This window comes from Canis lupus, chromosome 25 (genome assembly GCF_048164855.1).
Source record: "Canis lupus baileyi chromosome 25, mCanLup2.hap1, whole genome shotgun sequence".
Taxonomy (NCBI): domain Eukaryota; kingdom Metazoa; phylum Chordata; class Mammalia; order Carnivora; family Canidae; genus Canis; species Canis lupus.
The window spans coordinates 1,040,037-1,058,431 of record NC_132862.1 but is presented as its reverse complement, the minus strand read 5'-3'; the positions used below and the strand labels follow the sequence as shown (position 1 = coordinate 1,058,431).

Here is an 18,395-nt window from a genome sequence, read left to right as displayed (position 1 = left end):
GGTTAAGGGAATGGAGTAGGGAACAGGATACGTGGGGTCTTATTCCCTAGGCCTGCGCCACCCCGTGGCAAATCAGAGACCAGCAACTGTTAGAAAAAAAGCCCTTGTTCTGGAAGGCTCGCTGCTCTTTTCTTTCAGAAAGGCATGTGTGACAACTGGCTGACATTCCAGGGACCAAATTAAGGAAGAGTGTCAGACCCAGATCTTCAAACCACCACTCAGGATCCATATTTGAAAAGCAACCATTTATTAGAACCAATACAAGAGTATGAAAAGAGGGAAAAGAGGAGGGTGGAAGAGGGGGAGAGAATGAGGTCTGCATCAATGTCAGTTGTGGAAACACATAAATTGCCTACTTTTAAACGTTTACATTTAAAAGGCGAACATATATATATCACTTATCCTAAAAAAATAAAAAAATGAAAAGCCGACATGTTTGGCTGAACTAAAACCAAGAAACACAACCAAAACTCCCCCACAAACCAAAAGGTCCATAGAGAATTCAATTTCCCATTTTTCCACTTAGAAATCTGGCTACCAAGTGTGATGTGTTTTCCTACACAGGATGAGACAGTGTGGAGAGCCCAGCCTCTTGAGTCCTTCACGTCCCATCCTGTGGGACAGGGCGGCAGAGCTGCCGGGCCACGGGTGAGTCAACTCCTGGCTACCTGGCAGGAGGCAGACTGCTCTCTCCATCCCCCACAACTCCACAGGACCACCTGGCGCTGCCCGAGCTGGGTGAATAGAGCAAAGTCCACAAAGCACGGAGAACCGGAATGTGACCACAGCAAGGGGCCAGAACCTTGTGCTTTTCCATGGGTTACACGTCTAGGGCCAAGGAGAGGGAAAGGACAAAGAGCCCTGTTGGGAAGAGGAGCTGGCTAAGCCCACATCTGGGCAAATAGAAATCGTGTCCAAAGTTTTCCCAAACTGGAGGGAAAACAGGTCAAAGTCAGGTTCAGACTGTGGACACAGAAAAAGATGACAAATGAGTACAGTAAAGTCAGATGAAGCTTGAAGAGTGTTAAACATATCTCTAAAAAAATTTTTTTTTCCCAAGATGGCTCTTTTTTTTGTAGGGGACGGGGAAAGTGGTTATGTTTATTGAACCAGCTGGTTCCTGTAGGGAGGCAAGAGGGGGTGCGGTGACTCAGTTGGGGGGGGCGCGCGATAAAAGCAAGGATATAAATTAAGCCCACTGTGTTCACTTTGCTCCCGAGACAGCTGGAGTCTGTCCCAATCCCTTGGGGAATGGGACCTTAATTCCCAACCTGCAGAGAGAAACAAGCAGTAGCATCCCTGCCTCATAGTTCCCTAATCCAATGCTCCTGGGTCTGAGACAGCCTCTCTTTGTGGATGCAAGACATAGAAAATACTAAGTGCCTTCCCCCCATAACATCCTACGTCTGGACTATTAAGACTCCAACATTCACAAAAACACTGTCAACATCTGAACTAGCAGCTTTGAGGAGGGGTGGGGGGCAGAGAACTTGCCGAGGTCACTAGTAGTTCCAACCTTGGGACAGCTCAGTGAGGACTGAAGCCTATGTCAGGCCTAGACTTTAGACTTCGGCTCAAGGCATCCTCCATCGAGGACCCTAAAGTGTTCTACCAACTTTGATTTGCAATGCCTCACAACACCCCTGTGAGGTAGGTCAGTATCATTAACCCCATTTGACAGATGGGGAACTGAGGCATTGAAAGGAGTGACTTGCCCAAGGTCAGCAATTATGAACCAGTTGAGGAGGTTGGCACACACAGTCAGCATCCACTCACATCTTGTTTCACTCCCTAGGGCACCTTACCTCTTAAGAGCGCATTTGCTTGCAAAAGGAAGTCAGCAGGTACACTTCACTCTGCAAACTAGATGAATTTAGCCAACCCACAACTATTAACAGAGGGCCTATTGTTTATCGGGCATAATGCAATGAACCTTGGAGACACAAACTGCTTCTGAAAGTCATGTGTTAGTGATGTTTTGCAAATAAAATTACATTTTAAGCATTAAGGGCATGATTCTTTTGTAAAGAAATACACACTTTCTCTTAAAGAGGTGAAAGTTCTATACTGAGTAACCCCTATCCCTAAATCCTAAAACCCAAGAAAAAGACCTCATTCGAACAAGAATGCAAGAACCCTATCCCCAGGGCCAGTCTCGGTGGTGTCCTGAGTCGCAAGGCCGGGGGAGGGGGCGCAGGCCTAGCAGCAGCAGTGACACCAATGGGAGGCACTCTCCCCAGGCTAAGCCAGGCCAGGTGGCAGGACGCAGCCCCCTCCTGCTGCCGCTCATCCCTCCCCTCAATGCCCACAAGGCAGCATCTTTCCAACCATTCTGCACCAGTCTAACTTCAGGAGTTGCCAGGATCCTCATGAATGGCTCTCGAGATTAAGGATATAAATGGTGACCCCTCGTTTTCCATTCAGAGAGGGGAATGAAGTGTTCTCTAGGACTAGCTGTAAGACTCTTGTAATATTCAATAATACCCTGACAGGAGCGTAACTCTTTGATGAAAGCTTGAAAGAAAGAAAACCTTCCCCCCTCTCTGGACTTACAACTGGATTCTGGTGGTAATCATTATGACCCTTATCCTAAAACTAGAGGAAAAAAACTAAAACCACAGTCAGCCCTAGTTTAGAATCAAATTCTAAAGCTACTAGAAACTGTAAAACACAGACTTTAAAAGTGCTGTGACATGACTGAACTCTATCTTCTTGGGTCTCCTTGAAGACTCTCCAGGCAGAATGCCCCTCTTTTCCCTCTGCACCCCCTTGCAATAGCCAGAGCAGCAGGACTCTCCATACATCAGAAGCTCAAAGAATGATCTACCAATACACACGGTATAATGTCCACCAGGGATGCTCTCATTCCAGGAAGGACCAACCATCACCAAGACCTAAATATTAACCTTTTTCCATTGATTGCTGATCACACTGGACAAGCCCAGGTGATGATAATGTTCAAGACATTAAAATGACAGTTTAGTCTGTTTGGAATTCCTCAAAAACTGTGATGAACTGGCCACCGGCACCTAGGATCAACTATGAGGGTCACACCTGCCAATGCCAAGGGACATCGCTCGCCCGCTCTCACACACACAAACAGAATGGCAAGATAAAAAGTTCACTGCATTCAATTTAGCCTAATTTCTTGATAATAGTTTCCTATTAGATTTTCCGATTAATACTGATGGCTCTTACCTAGGCTGTGATAATTAGGTTTTGATCTATTGTGACATTAATGATCACAATCAGTTGACTTGGAAATTGTCTTAATTAATGGCTCTTCCCTCCTCAGCTGCCTCCAGTGCAGGTTCTGTCCCCTGCCCTCACCACCTTGTTTTAACTCTTTCCTACTGATCCCAGAGACAAATAGCATTGGAGGACCACTTCCCGTAAGCCAAGATTTCTAACTATTTTAAAACAGTTCTCTGACGGAAGAACAATATGAGATGATGAGGATCAGGATGAGAAGAGAACATGCTGTCAAGGCATAGAAAAAAATTCCATGTTAGAAAACAATCAAAGTCAAGCATGATGTGAGAGTGGCAATGACAAGCCGAAGTAACTTCTAAAAAGACAAGATGAGGTAGTTTAAAATTCAAGAAATCCAGCGCAAGCACAAAGAAATTAGAATTATTTTTATGAAGCTATCCAAAGAACCTTCACATTTCAATTTTCCAGAACACTTACTCATTCCTGGGAATTCTGACTTCCGAAGTTAGTCAACTCTCAATGATCCAGACAGAGAAAAGTACCTTTTTCTTGTAGTTACACAGTTCAGAATTAAGACATTTCTTAGACCGTTTCTTACTTAGCAGGGCTAAGGCCTCACCCTAGACTTCCTTAGATTGATTAAATCTGCAACTCCAGGTATGTGCGCTTCCTAGAGAGGTTTCCACATAACTGACACGTCTCCTTAGAAATCACCATGCTGCAGTGTTGAATAAAACTACACTGCACACAGTAGACACTCATGTGTTAACAGGTGTGCCCGACGCCTTCTTTTTAGTAAACCGCTCGTCATTGAAAAGTATGTCCTTGTTTTAAACTTAAAGCCAACCTCACGATAATTCTTCCAAAAGTGATGAGAAACTGAAAAAGGTGTGAGCGACTCTGATAAAATGTCCGTGAGGAATAAACGTCACAGAACCCATAGTAATGTAACAACACAAAGGTGGGTCTGCAACATAGATAATACATTCCACAAGCAAGGATTAACTAGACCATAAGTACTTTGGCAAAGAGCCCAAAACAGGGATCAACACGAGGGGCTTCTCAATCCACACTCACCTGTTGTTTTCTCTCTCAGCAACAGCAAGGCTAACCAACCTTCAGCTATCCTTATTTTCTGGAATAAAACAAGCCCTCGTTGTAGTCCACCTATGGCCAGTTAGCTAAGTTCATCCAAGGTCACAGGTCTATCCCCCTATGAACCATCACCCACCTACTGTCCCCAAATCAAAAATGTGTACCTATTTGTAGCACTTATTACATTGCACTATTAACACTCAGTTCATCCCACAACAGTATGAAAGTTCTTTGAAATCAGAAGAGTGTATCTTCTTGAACCGTGTACCCCTAAGGCCAAAAAAAATGCTTGTGGAATAAAATGAGTGCTGCTGCACACTAGTATGGTTGGAACATGCACAGCTCAATATAAATCCACTACTATTAATTGGATGAGAACACTGAATTCTGAGCATATCATGTACCCCTGGGTGCAAGGCTGGTGACATCTGTTTTTGAAAATATAACTTTTATGATTAGTGATAAAGCCAGCATGAAACTAGAATACACTGGATCCAAACCATTCCTCTTTCCACCTTGCCACAGGTAGGCTTGCTTGGCAGTCTGATTACAAAGGTACAGACTTCCACACTATAACTTTTAATCCAAAAACCAAAAGGATAGAAGTATGGATGCAAAATGAGCTTTTCCTTTGACCTCATTTGTGAGGAATAACTTCCACATTTCTAATCTAATGACTTAACCATGCTTGTGGTTCTCATGTCATTGGAAAGCAGTATTTTATTTTAGGTCCTCAAACTCAAATCCTGAGGGCAAAGACAACTGCTCCCCAGCCCAGACACAAGATAGATCCCTCTGACCCCTTACTGTACCTTAGGTGAGCTGGACCAAACACAGATCCAACAAAATCACAAGATGAAAATCCCAAGCACCTTCCCAAAAGCCCTAGGCTCTGACCTGAACAGAAGGATAATGGACTGCAGGACAGCTACAGAACAGGAACAAAGAGAGTTAAGAAGAACCTAACTGCCCTAGCTACGGAAACAGGACTAACCTTTCATCAACAACAAAAAGCAGTACACGGCCATGGCTGGGGGACAGCCAAGGACCGCCTAGATTCATATTAAGGAACACCAGAGGCCCAAGCGCTTCCTTGAACAGACCAAAACCGGACTGTGGGAGGAAAAATGATATGGCTCTCTCCAGGTTAAAAACAGGTGCTTCCATCAAGGCTGATGTTCCTAACAGCTAATCCTAACATGAGGGCTTTGGCCCAGTGCAGAGCTCAGAAAAGCAGCTACACTGACCTTGGTCAACTTTGCCGGGCAGGGCTCTGTTACCTACTGTTACCTACGGTGGAAAGTGAGATCCTTGAATGGGGATTACTAAAAGAAATTCAGCATTAGAAAGATGTTTTGAAAGAAGACTAAGTAAAAACAGGGAAAAAAGCATGCTTGAGCACCGGAGACCTAGATGTTTAGGAGTGCTTATTTAGCCCAGGGCTACTAACTCTTCTGAGGAGAAAGCCCCATGAAAATAGGTTTCCTTCTGAGGCTGCAATTCTGCAAGGGCCAGGATAGCTACTCAGCACTAACAAATGCCAGAGGCACAGGCCAGTATGTGGTTTCCTTTTGCTGAGGGCTCAAGTCAGAATTCTGGCCTCTGGCTCCCTACATTCCTATAGAATGTAGGAATTCCTATAGAATGTGGGTAGGCAGGGAGAAAACAACAATTGTTCTGGCAGCATTCAGTACAAGACCATGATTCAATACTGTGAACAGAAAAGATGGAGTGAAGAGTAAGGTATTAAACAGCTGATGAGTAGTAGATGGTAATTCCTTTGTTAAAAATCAGATTTTGATAAATGTCTTATATATCACCTATAACCATGGCAACCACGTGCCCCAGGTTTCTCAGAACCAATCTCAGCATAAACTAATTCTTTTGTGTTCTTTGTCCACATGTTGATTTTGGTCTGAAAAATAGTCTCACTGTAGTTTATAGGCCCACTGCTCCTGGGAGACACACACCGGCTCCATGGATAAGCTGTCATTTTCTCCACCTGCAAATCAACAGGCCCAGATCCCCTCCTCAGGGGCTCTGGCCTACTTCTGACTTATTCTTGTCTACCCTAATTATATCCTTGGCTACTTGTATGACAAATCCGTTTCCTGACCATCCTTTCTTTCTTTCAGATGCCCATCAGATTAAGTACTAATCAACTGTCAATTATCTAGGCCTTGAATTCTTCCAGAGTAAAGAAAGAGATAAAAACTCCTACCCACTTGAGGTATGGGTTAGGAGTTCTCACCCAATCACATTACCATTCAGAAGGATTTTCCTGGATGACTTAAACCAAAAGCTTCATTGTTCCAGTCTGTCATGTCACTGCAGCAACAGCTGTCTTCTCAACTGTGCAGTATAATTTTTGACATAATTTATACAAGCACACAGAATTCAATCAGCAGCTGAGCAGGAAAGCAATGGTAACAAATGCTATGAATGGGTATATGATTTGCATATTATTCAGCTCATCTGTGGACTGGAGCAATCTATCCATTCTCCTGATTACTCTGAATAATCTAGAAATAGTTGAATGCTCCTGGCCAGACAGCTATATGTTTTAAAAATCAAAAGCACAACAAAAACCACCTAAGTGGCTAGTGAACTCTAGAGTTAAGGCTATTTCAAGCATTTATTCTTAATTCCTCAGCTTTGGACCGGGACACAGAGGCTCATGACCCTGCTATTTCCTTACTTTTTAGTCTTGATTCTCTAGCACCCCCTCAACTAAAAGGAAATGGCTAAAGAGAAGTAGGGCATTTCTTGGGGTCACGGATGGAAACAGAAGATCAGATAATGATCTCTCAATACAATGGCAAAGCAGGAGAAAGCCAAAGGGAAATATTCTGAATAGGGACAAAAGGTTGTGTCAACATGCTAATGCCAGGGCCTGTCTCTCTGAGGTGATAGTCTTCCACAAAAATGTATTTTGAAAAATAAAATACAACTGTGAGTTTGAGGGTGGAAAAAGGGAAGAGCAATAATACTTTGGAGACTCTTGGTGGCAAATCCAGGCGTCAACAAAGCAGAAAATTTATGACTATAAATGCTATGAATACTTAAAATTGATACTGTGGCCAAGGGCTCCCCTCCAAGAATTCCCCACTGAAAATAATGGCATGGAGGGGAAACTTGGGTCCACTGAGAAGTGAGGGTCAGGTCTGAAGCCTCTTTGGTACCAGGAATGCTTTGGGAGGCCACAAAAGCTGGCAGGGCAGGAGGGTGCCTAGCACCTTGGCACAAGCAAGCACCAGGCAGTCACTCACACCTACATAAATATAGAGTCCAAATGTGAGGGATGGAAAGAAAAAATTCATATATACCATATGTGATCATAAAGACAACTGTATCCTACCCCATCATCCTCATGTACAAATAGCTAAAAAATCTCCGCAGTTCATAATCTTGTCATTTTATGACAGACTATACCACCTTGCAGAAGCAGAATCAGGGATTGCTAACAAACAAGGCCAAAAGTCCTGGGGCTAAGAGCGCCTTAACAAATATGAGTGTAAAATTTCAAGTCCTCCAAGGGATGGAGCTATTCTGGGAGGATGAGTGGGGATAAACAACAGAGGGTGGCCCAGAGGACCACACCAGGAACCCTGTATTCTACTGGGTAGAGCTGAATGAGGTTGGGAAAGCCCCAACAGGTAGGCAGTTGCTATTGGCTTTTTTAAAAGATGGGAACATCTTTTCCATCCCAACATCTCAAAACAAAAGCTAACTGGTCATCAACATGTTCTAAGAACCAAAGCAAGAAACCAAAATTCATCATCATTACAACAAAATCCCCCAATCTAAAAAGGAACCAACCCTGAAAAGATCAAGACTCTAAGGTGATTAAAAAGTTAAAACTCATCTTGAGGTCACAAGGGAGCAGAAGGAAGAGATCAGGGCAAAGGAAAAAAGTGTGGGAATTACACACAGTATGTAAATGCCTGGTCTTCACAGAGAGACACTTATCATGAATCAGACCATCAGTTATGTTACAAGAGAACCAATACCAACATTTCTCCTGTGGAGCACAGTGATAAGCACATTTTTTATGGATATGTTTAGGATAGAAGGGGGTGGGCAGAAGGAAGAGGAGGCAGGGAGGTGAATGTATTATATACAAAGAGAAATGACAGAGACCACCCCCTCCTTTAGCTCTTTGCTGTTTCTTTCTCTTTGTTTTCCGCATCCTCAGGATATGCATGCCATGTCAGTCTCTCTTCATAAAATGCTATCACAATCTGTGGACATTTTACATTAGCTTCTTTTGCAAGAACCAGGTCTGCTTCATCTGTGTCTTTCCTGGAGAGAGAAAATATGAGACTTAGAAGGAGAGGAAGTAAGAGCGAGAGAGAATCTATCTAAACCAAGGCTTAGGGGATCCCTGGGTGGCTGAGCGGTTTAGCACCTGCCTTCGGCCCAGGGCGTGATCCTGGAGGCAGGGGATTGAGTCCCACATCAGGCTCCCTGCGTGGAGCCTGCTTCTCCCTCTGCCTGTGTCTCTGCCTCTCCCTCTGTGTGTCTTTCATGAATAAATAAAATATTAAAAATAAATACACCAAGGTTTATATTATATGGATTTAACCAACTTGATTTCCTCTCCATCTCGATTTCAAGGTGAGGACAACCCTAACAGCTCCGTACTTTCAAGGAGAAATTCAAGTAAATAAATTATCAGTGAGTATCATTTAACTGCTGCTACATCAGACAGAAGCGGAAGTCTTCAGCTAGAACTTAGATGGAAAACATAGCAGGCTTAATCAAAAGGCTGAAAATGAAGTTATATAAATTTTGCTCCTATAATTTTGATTTATATGTATTGAGTGAACATGATCAAATCTACATTCAGTCCTATTGATTATGCACAGAATGATCAATACAGTTTCTGGATCATCTCAGTGAAAGGGTTAACCTTTCTCATCTTGTGGCCTTTTAAACACTCACTATCCTTTTGGTGAGAACTATGGACTAGAATAGTAAGAAAACAGAAATTTAAGTCTGTAATAGTACTTATATAAGGAACAATAAGAGAATGTAAAATCCAGTCACTAAAATGAAATGTAGGAATTAGCTGCAAATTTCAATTGTCCAAGTTACAAGAGCTCTACCAACGTGTATAAATAAAATTCTAGCCCTGGGTGGCTCAGTGGTTTAGCGCCTGCCTTCAGTCCAGGGAGTGATCCCAGAGTCCTGGGATCGAGTCCCACATCGGGCTCCCTGCATGGAGCCTGCTTCTCCCTCTGCCTGCGTCTCTGCCTCTCCCTGTGTCTCTTGTGAATAAATAAAACATACATACATACATACATAAATAAAAATCTAGCAAGTCCCTTAACCAGCATTCCAAATGGAGAAAGTATTATGGGTGAGGAAAGGAGGGGAAAACACACAGCTCAGAGCAGACACTCAAATTTGGACTGTGGTGGAAAAAAAAGCTAGTTAATGTATGATTATAAATCATATGCAACACATATGGCTGAGTGGGGAAAATAGTCAATACAGTTCCTTACTTCTGACAGAGTATAATGATTCTTCAAATCTAGGCTTCTGGGTAATTTACCAGCAAAATTTCGATCAGATAAAATATTAAACCTTTTGATTCTACAACTTCAAGGTAAATAAGCTTCCTCAGTGGCAATGCAGCATGAAGCCTCTCTTTAGAAACCAAACTTAAATCACAAGCCCAGAACACTGGAAACAGAGAGGTAGTGAGGGCCACACCATAAATCACCCTGTCTTTACGAAACCAAATTGAGGGGAAGTAACTACACTTTCCTCTAAGAGACACTCCCTCCACCGGATGAAATAACTTACGCTTATTTACGCTTTGGCTAGTATTAGTAAATGCTCTCTGTTGAGATGATTTTTCGCTTTTAGACATTATTCAGTTGTTTTGATCCTTAGTGATGCCAGAAAGCCTCACTCAACTCCTATCTCATGGCCACAGGCTCATGGTCTAACGGTAAATGATTCAGAACTGTGTAAATAAATGGTTAGGTCATGTCTATACGTTTCCTACCTCAAAGCTACCTTAGGTATTTGGGCTAAAATAATTTGGCTTAATACCAAGGCTTGAGAATGTCTTAAATCCACTCCCAACCATAATTTCCATTAATACTAATGGGTGATATAAACCAAAGATTCTTGACAATCAAAATTCTTAGTCGGGATATACTCTGCCTTCCTTCCCTATCTTCTATACAAATTCAAGCCACTGGCAAAGAAACACAACTATACAGTGAAGCCCAATCTCTCTCACCATTTCATTAGGAACATTAAATCACCACAGGAATCTGTCGCCCCAATGATCTTTTCTGGTTCCAGTCCTCTCTCAAAGCCCCGAGCGATATCATTGCTCTGCTATAAATAGAAGATAAAGAAAAGGTTACAGTCTGGAGAAGAGTTAAAAAAAAAAAAGTTTCACAGCTCAACAAAGCCCAACCTAAGTTCATTTTTGTCACAAATTCAAAGAATTCTTAGAACTTAAGAAATACAATACTGGGCCAGCCAGTGACAATGACGCCAAGAAGTATTTTTGTTAGATGCAGTTGTCCTTCTACTACACTTTCACAGGATTACAAGCAGCCCCTAAAACTCTTTCATATCCCTTAAGATATTCTGGAGGCATCACCTAGGAACTCATCTAACCTTCTAATCTAATCTCCTTGATATTATGAATTGACTACTTCTCAATTGTTGCTTCCGAGATGATAAACAAGTCCATGCTTACCCGAACTAAACCCTTTTTCATTTTATAAACTCAAACGTACCGCTTCTCCATCTTAATTTTTTTAGACATTTAGTCTACCTTAACACTGACCAGTATTTTTAATATTTTTCACAGTCGTTTATATTTATGAAAGAACAGAGATAAGAATGATTCAAGGCAGTACCATAAAATAGCAAATCTCTTTCAGAGCTCACATACTGCACAATACCCACACACTTGGAGAAGAGGCCCTGGTCTGTGCCTAACCCCTCCTGATATGCATGAGCTGTTAGCACTAGAAAACAGAACTGGAGAGTGATTTAAAACAAACCAGTAATTTTCTAGATTATTCAAACTTGGTCAAAATGCAATCATGCAATCAAGACAAGGAGCACAGAGTCCTATTCAGGTGTGATGGCACTGATGAGAGCAAAACAGTGAAATTTTAGACAAACCAGGTAATTTTAAAAACCTTATTATGGAAGATAATGCAAGCTTATCTAGTGGTAACATAAAAAAGATTTAAAAAGACTGCCCAAATGAACTAGATCTCTGATGTCCGATTTTCATAATAAAATCTCTTTGATCTGACATTTACTCTGCCCTTTTTTTTTGAGAGAGAGAGATACAAAGTATTCAGGATCCAGGTGGTCCCCAAAGATACCAGAACCAACACTGGGAAGGAAATTCCATGCACGGATCAGGGGAGATACTGACTTAAAAACACTGCCTCTTTTGGGGGCGCTTAAGGGGAGGAGGTTCCCAGATGTGCACACAGCTGCTCACAGCTGGAATGCTGGCACACAAACTGAGTTGTAAATCATAGCTGGCGGCTGAAAACAGTTTGCCACATAGAGAGGGAAGGGAAGAAAAATGTTCAAGCTGCTGAAAAGGAGCCGAGGCGAGGAAATGCTAAAATCATCACACAGGCAGTAATCTTAAATCAGGCATAATGCCGACTAACAAATTTCTTCTGCAGTGGTCTAAAGAAAGAAACGCAATCCCCTCCTGTACCTTTAAAACATACAATCACCTATCTTCCTGGCTGCCTACCTGACAGCCGCCAGCACTGCTGAGAATGCTGTCAGGGACCCTAGATGAACATTACAAGGGACGTGTGGGGGTTGTTTTCAAGGTCAGCAGCATCAGAACCTGGCCCAGGAAAGAAACTCTCTATGCCGGCCAGTAGGTCTAAGCCAGACTGCTCCTTTTTGAAAGGAGAGAAACCCTAGGTTGAGGAAATACACAACGTATGTCACAAATGGCTAGTCCCAAGTCTTCTGCTGTGCTGTTTTTTGGTCTCTTTACTTAGCTAGAAAATGAATCAAACAACAAAAGCCAGAATACAAAGGACTAATAAAAAAGAAAGAGCAAACCAGGTCTTAGCTCCTTAGAGAAGAGAAGGCATTCTCAAATTCCTTATCAGTACAGTATATCATAATGATATACATACCTCACCAAAACAAAGTAGTTTTAAAAATATGGTTGCAAAAAATAAAATTAACCAGGGAAGCAAATAAAGAGATAGACACAAACCTAGAGTGCACTTTCACTTTTAGCCTCCAATCTTTCACTCTTATTTCAATTCTTTTTGGAAAGCTGATCTCCCATTTTCTCTATCACTTGTGTAAGTCTTTTAAAATACTGATGTCTAGGGTCCAACCCAGAGAAGTCTGAATTTAACTAGTCTGAGGTGTATCTTGGGTACTTGGTCTTTTTTTTTTTTTTTTTTTTTTAAGCCCCTCACCCACCCCTAGCGATTCTAATGTACAGCTAGGGCTGAGAACTAATGTTCTAGAAAGATGGGTATCAAGTAGAATGAAGATAAATAGAGATGCTTATGGTAGGGACACTAGAAAATTCTGAAGTGGACTTATGCTTTTATTTTATTAAATGTTAAGGGTATGATACATCCTTCATCACAAAAGGCTTCATAACCTTGAAATAAATGAAAGGATTGGAAGCTGGGGGGGTGGGTAATATGTGTGTCTGTGTGTGTGTACAGATGGAAAATATACACATGAAAAAAAGAGAAGCAGGAACAGGGCTTATGCTAGTGATTGAGAGCTAAAGATCAGAAGAATTAAAGTAACTAAATCAAACCAAACTTTCATAAACACACGTTTTAAACTTAACAATAGGGATGCCTGGGTGGCTTAGCAGTTGAGCATCTGCCTTCAGCTCAGGGCATGATCCTGGGTCTAGGGATCAAGTCCCACATCAGGTTCCCCGTAGGGAGCCTGCTTCTCCCTCTGCCTATGTCTCTGCCTCTCTTTCTGCCTCTCATGAATAAATAAATAAAATCTTAAAAAAAATAAACTGAACTAAAAAAAAAAAAGATGAAAATTATTTGGAGTATGTAGAAATAATAGACTCAAAAGAGAATATACATGCCACTGAACTGTACACCTTAAAATGGTTAATTGCGTCTAGGCGCAGTCAGTTGAGCATCTTGGTTTCAGCTCAGGTTGTGATCTCAGGGTCTTGAGATCAAGCCCCAGGTCAGGCTCCCTGTTCAGCGGAGTCTGCTTGTGATTCTCTCCCTTCTCCCTCTGCCCTTCTCCAACAATGTATGCATACGTGCTCATTCTCTCTCAAATAAATCCTTAATAATAAAATGAAATGGTTTATTGCATGCTATGTGAATTTCACTTCAATTTAAAAAAGAATTTTAAAGTTTAAAAATAAGTGCTATCTTTGAAACAAAAAAATTAGAAAAAAAATTAGTAAATATTTTATTTTTTACTTTTATTTAAAAAAGATTGTATTTATTTATTCATGAGACACAGAGAGAGAGAGGCAGAGACACAGGCAGAGGGAGAAGCAGGCTCCCTGCAGAGAGCCCAATGTGGGACTCGATCCCAGGATTCCAGGATCATGCCCTGGACCAAAAGCAGACGCTCAACCGCTGAGCCACCCAGGCGTCCCATTAGTAAACACTTTAAAGCCCCTTTTCTACACTTAAAAACTTCACCAAGTCCCTCCCTCACTAAGATAACTTTGCCTATTTATTATGGAGAAGACAGGAAGTGGTTACCTGTTTTACAGGGATTTAATTTTGCCACTCTACTACAATTCAGTGGAATATACAGTATGTTTCTCAATCAGCCAGGAGAGGGAGCTGCAGTTAATCAACGTACCTCCTTGGAAGCTCTTTTGTTCAACAATTTACCTTGCAAGCCACCCTTAGAACAGAAACCACCAAGATATTGCTTAGGAGGTTGGGGAGGTGGGGAAGAGGCAAAACAAATGTTTGTGGGAAAAAGGGGAAAAGAAGCTTACCTCTCTCTTTTTTTTGGATTTGATATCATCAGCATTGTTCGAGAAATTGGATTTCCTCTTGTTACTTTCTGATTTCTCCCTGGGTTTGTTATTTTCACCCTCCTTCATCTTCTTATACTTTTTCATAAACTCAGAAATTAGCTCAGGACAATCCAAATTTTTCTCGGGTTCCCAAGTATTGTGCTCCCTGGGCACAAAGAATGGGGGGGGGGGGGAGGAAAAGAATGAGGGGGGAAAAATCCAGTGCTTTCTTTCAAAGAAGACAAGTAGGCAAAAAGAAATAAGCCTTACACTTAAGAGAGAACAAATTTGATCTTAGGAATCTATCTAAGAGAAATGAAAAAAATACATATCCACAAAGAAACTTGCACACAAGTACTTATAGCAGCATTTTAATAGCTAAAGACAGAAAACAATTCAAATGCCCATCAACTTGTGAATGGATGAATAAATGTGGTGTATCTATACAGGAGAATACTATTCAGCAAAAAAGGGAGCACAATACTAATTAATACATGTCACAACATGAAAGAATCTCAAAAATAACATGCTAAAAACCAGATGCAAAAGACCATATATTGTCTGATTCCATTTATATGAAATGTAAGAAAGACACATTTAGAGAAAAAAGCAGACCAGTGGTTTGTTGGGTTTGGGATTAAATACAGATGAGCTCAAGAGAATCTGGGGAAATTATGGAAATATTCTAAAACTGGAATGTGGATTATAATGGTTGACAACTCTATGAATTTACTAAAATTCACTGAATGAATTTACTAAAATTCAACAAATGAATTTTATGGTATGTAAATTACACCTCAATCAAGTTTTCTGAAACTCAAAATAGGAATTCTGCTTTATAAAATAATGTGATTTCATACATATAATCATCTATGCAAATCCTGAGGAGAGAATACATAATAAATTGTGCACTCCCAGTTTTCACTATCTTAAGCATGTTACTTATATTTTGAAAAAATGTCAATAAATTTTTGGAGGATTGGAAGTAATTATTAAGAAAAAAGGTAGTTGTAAGGGCTTAAATCATTAGAATATAGGCAAAATGTTAAAAAGACGACCCAGAAGTGGGGCTTCAATGCTGTGGATTCAAGTCTACTGTTACTAGTCAAAATATGTTTTCATATTAATTAAAAAAACCCAGGCTGAATAAACGAGTCTAATTAAGCTTGGATCAAGGGAGTCCTATTATGAGGAAAACAGTTATTATTCACAAAGTTGTTGTCTATTCCTGGCACGGGGTTTGGAAAACCAAACCACCAACTACATCATAAACTTATGCAACCAAAGCATGAAATGTACCTACATGGGAAAAATCAGACCAGGGATGCTCTTCAGTCCTAGCCAGTGGCAAAAGTTCTTTTGGTTATTTGGTAATGGACTAATTTATATTAAAGTACATCTGAAAATATGTCATAGAAATGGTTTCTACAATCCTTTCATAGACTTGAGAAAAAATTATTTCATGTATGCACTATCCATTTTAAAAATTTTGTTTTTTAAACAAGGTATCTTTAGATGGGCATGGTTTGAACACACACCATAATAACTTGACTCAAATAAAAAGTAGAATGGAAAAATCTGATATTTACTCTAGATTTAAAACTTTCTGCAAAAAGAGCTTGAGAATGAGACAAAATTTATACTGAAATAATCTGAGCTAAAACTAGAAAACGCTTGCCTTCATAGCTCTTCTTTCAGCAAAAGACAAAAAAAAAAAAAAAAAAAAAACCCACCTCATACAGTAACTTTCCCCCAAATCCATAAACCATATAGTTTACTATCCCAGAAGAAATTAAGACACCAAAAGCAAGAGGCTTGCCAACGCTGTAAAACACAAGCAAGCAAGCAGCAAGCAGACATTGGGAGGGCGGGGTCTCAAATGATAAGGAAAGCCAGTACTATAATGGGATTATCTCTTTTCCTACCATATTGGTATGGCTGCTTTTACATCAATCCATTTTTACCCAAAAGATAGCATGGTATAATTTTAAAAGAGCCTGGGAATTAGGGCCAAAGTAATCTGATACTAGATCCTTGTGCCAGCACTTACCAGTTATGCTATCTTCAGCAAATAGCTTTGTTAAACCTCCTCATCTGTACATTCAAAATACCTCTAAAGGCTGTTATGAGAATTAAAGAGAATACATGAGGTAGAAGAATCTGATCACTGCCTAGCAATCAGCAGGTACTTAGTTACAGACAATGCTAATGGGGCAAAATTTGTTCCAGTCTGTAATGAATTCCCGGGCATTTCCGAGAAAGTAAGGACAAGTGCTTTTAATTCATCTGCCCCAAACTTTCTTTCCCTCTTTAATCAATGTAAGTTACCAGTTACTGTAACTCAAATACAGATATAGTCCTAAGTACCTTCAAAATGACCAACAACTTCCAATGGTAATTCAATGGGCCCAATAAACATCCTTAAAACCTTTTGGTGTTATTTTAAATTCTTATTTCTAGGTCTCTCAAACTCGTAATTTCTCATCTCTAAAGAATGCCGTGATACGATTCCTCTTTGGAATATAAAGGGCATATTCTGATTGCTGTGCTACCCATATTTAGCACTGTGTGCTAGAGATGCTAAGCATCCTATAGTGCATGGACTATCCCATCTAAAATGTCAAAAGTGCTCCAAATGAGAAATGTTGATTTCCGTAATGAAAGAACTTTATGTTCCAAAGGCTCCTGATTCAGACCTTTGTCCAAAGGTACTATCAACACTTGAACCTTTTACTACATTTAATAAGTCCTATACTTTAAAGCTGTGATATTCAATATGTTAACATATTGTGTGGCTTCTGAACACTTGAAATGTGACTACTATGAACTGAGATGTGCTATAAAATGTAAAATATACATGAGATTTTTAAGATATTAAAAAAAGTAAGATATCTTAATTTTATATTGGTTAATGTTAAAACAGCACTTTGATATACTGTGTTAGATAAATTAAAATTAATTTCACTTTTCTTTAATGTGGCCAACAAAAATGTAGAATTATAGACATGCTTTGCATTATATTTCTATTGCAGAGCCACTCCAAGAAGCCTACAACAGTTTCTACCACTGCACTAGGATTCTAGAAAATCCATTCTTTGTTATCAGGCATCCTGGGAAGATAATTAATCAGAAATTGAGGCAAAATGTCTAATGATTACACAGATTTCACCTTTCAAATTACCTCTTCTGTGCTTCAATGTGTCTAGTTCTATTTACTCCAAGGAAAAAGAATAATCACCTCTAGCACTTCAGCATAAAGCCAGTTACTTCCTAAGAGACATTCTAGTCAATACTCAGTATCATTCTTAAAGCTGACTTTTAAAAAAAGGGTTTCTGAGGTTTTCAAATACAAAAACAAAAAGCTAGAATATCTTAGTGTTGATTGCAGAAACTAGGTGGTGTGTATCTCAGTGTTTACTCAATTTCTTTTGTCTCGGCTGTAGATTTGAACTTAAAAAAATAAATACTAGGGGGAAAAAATGTGGCCTCAGATTTAAGTTTCTCATTAAGATGAGTCCTTCATCCTAGGTCACTTGTAAGATCCAAAGATCATTTTAGAGAGGTATAGGCTATGGAATAAACAACTTCTGCTTAAATGTATACAATTTTAGCTTAGTTATATGCAAAAGAATATTAACAGTAAAAGTTTATGCTTTTAAAGATTTTGTTTTTAAGTAATCTCCACCCAATGTGGGTCTCCAACTCACAACCCGGACATCAAGAGTCACATGCTATACTGACTGAGCCAGCCAGGTGCTCCAGTAACAGTTTATACTTAACATTAAGCTTACCTGTCAGGCTCTACATATACCCAACATCCCTATGACAAGTACCATTTCCTATTCCTGTTTTTTTGAGGAGGAAAAAGATTAAGGAACTAAACCAAAGTCACCCAGCTCACAAGTGGTGGAACAAAATCTGGACCTAGGCAATCTGGCTCCATGTCTATGCACCTAGCCAATTCATTATACTCTCTCTCAAAAGCGTTATCATTAAAACACCAGCTCCAAGGGAGAGGAGACTCTTTAATTTATTGCTACGTCTTCAAACTCTCAGGAGGAGTGCAAGTGAGGAGGGA

The 18,395-nt window shown here is 40.3% G+C and overlaps 1 protein-coding gene and 1 long non-coding RNA gene across 11 annotated transcripts in view; one reads left to right on the top strand and one right to left on the bottom strand.

The window, feature by feature from the left end:
* Positions 1-230: 230 nt before the first annotated feature.
* Positions 231-18,395, bottom strand: part of CBX5 (chromobox 5) — a 37,546-nt gene continuing 19,381 nt past the window's right edge. For all 8 annotated transcript variants that reach the window (XM_072797653.1, XM_072797646.1, XM_072797648.1 and 5 more), the window contains 3 exons: positions 14,297-14,483; positions 10,565-10,665; positions 231-8,610 (listed from right to left, as the gene is read on the bottom strand). In XM_072797653.1, the coding sequence (XP_072653754.1) occupies positions 8,460-8,610; positions 10,565-10,665; positions 14,297-14,483 (439 nt within the window). In that variant the 3' untranslated portion in view covers positions 231-8,459. The remainder of the gene's footprint in view (positions 8,611-10,564; positions 10,666-14,296; positions 14,484-18,395) is intronic.
* LOC140616977 (uncharacterized) lies at positions 5,920-17,795 on the top strand. 3 transcript variants are annotated; one of them, XR_012017268.1, is made up of 4 exons: positions 5,920-6,051; positions 6,246-6,538; positions 8,926-8,985; positions 17,350-17,795. It is a non-coding gene; the product is annotated as an uncharacterized lncRNA (long non-coding RNA). The 3 variants fall into 3 exon arrangements; XR_012017269.1 differs by having other exon boundaries at positions 5,940-6,051; positions 6,444-6,538; XR_012017270.1 differs by having other exon boundaries at positions 5,940-6,079.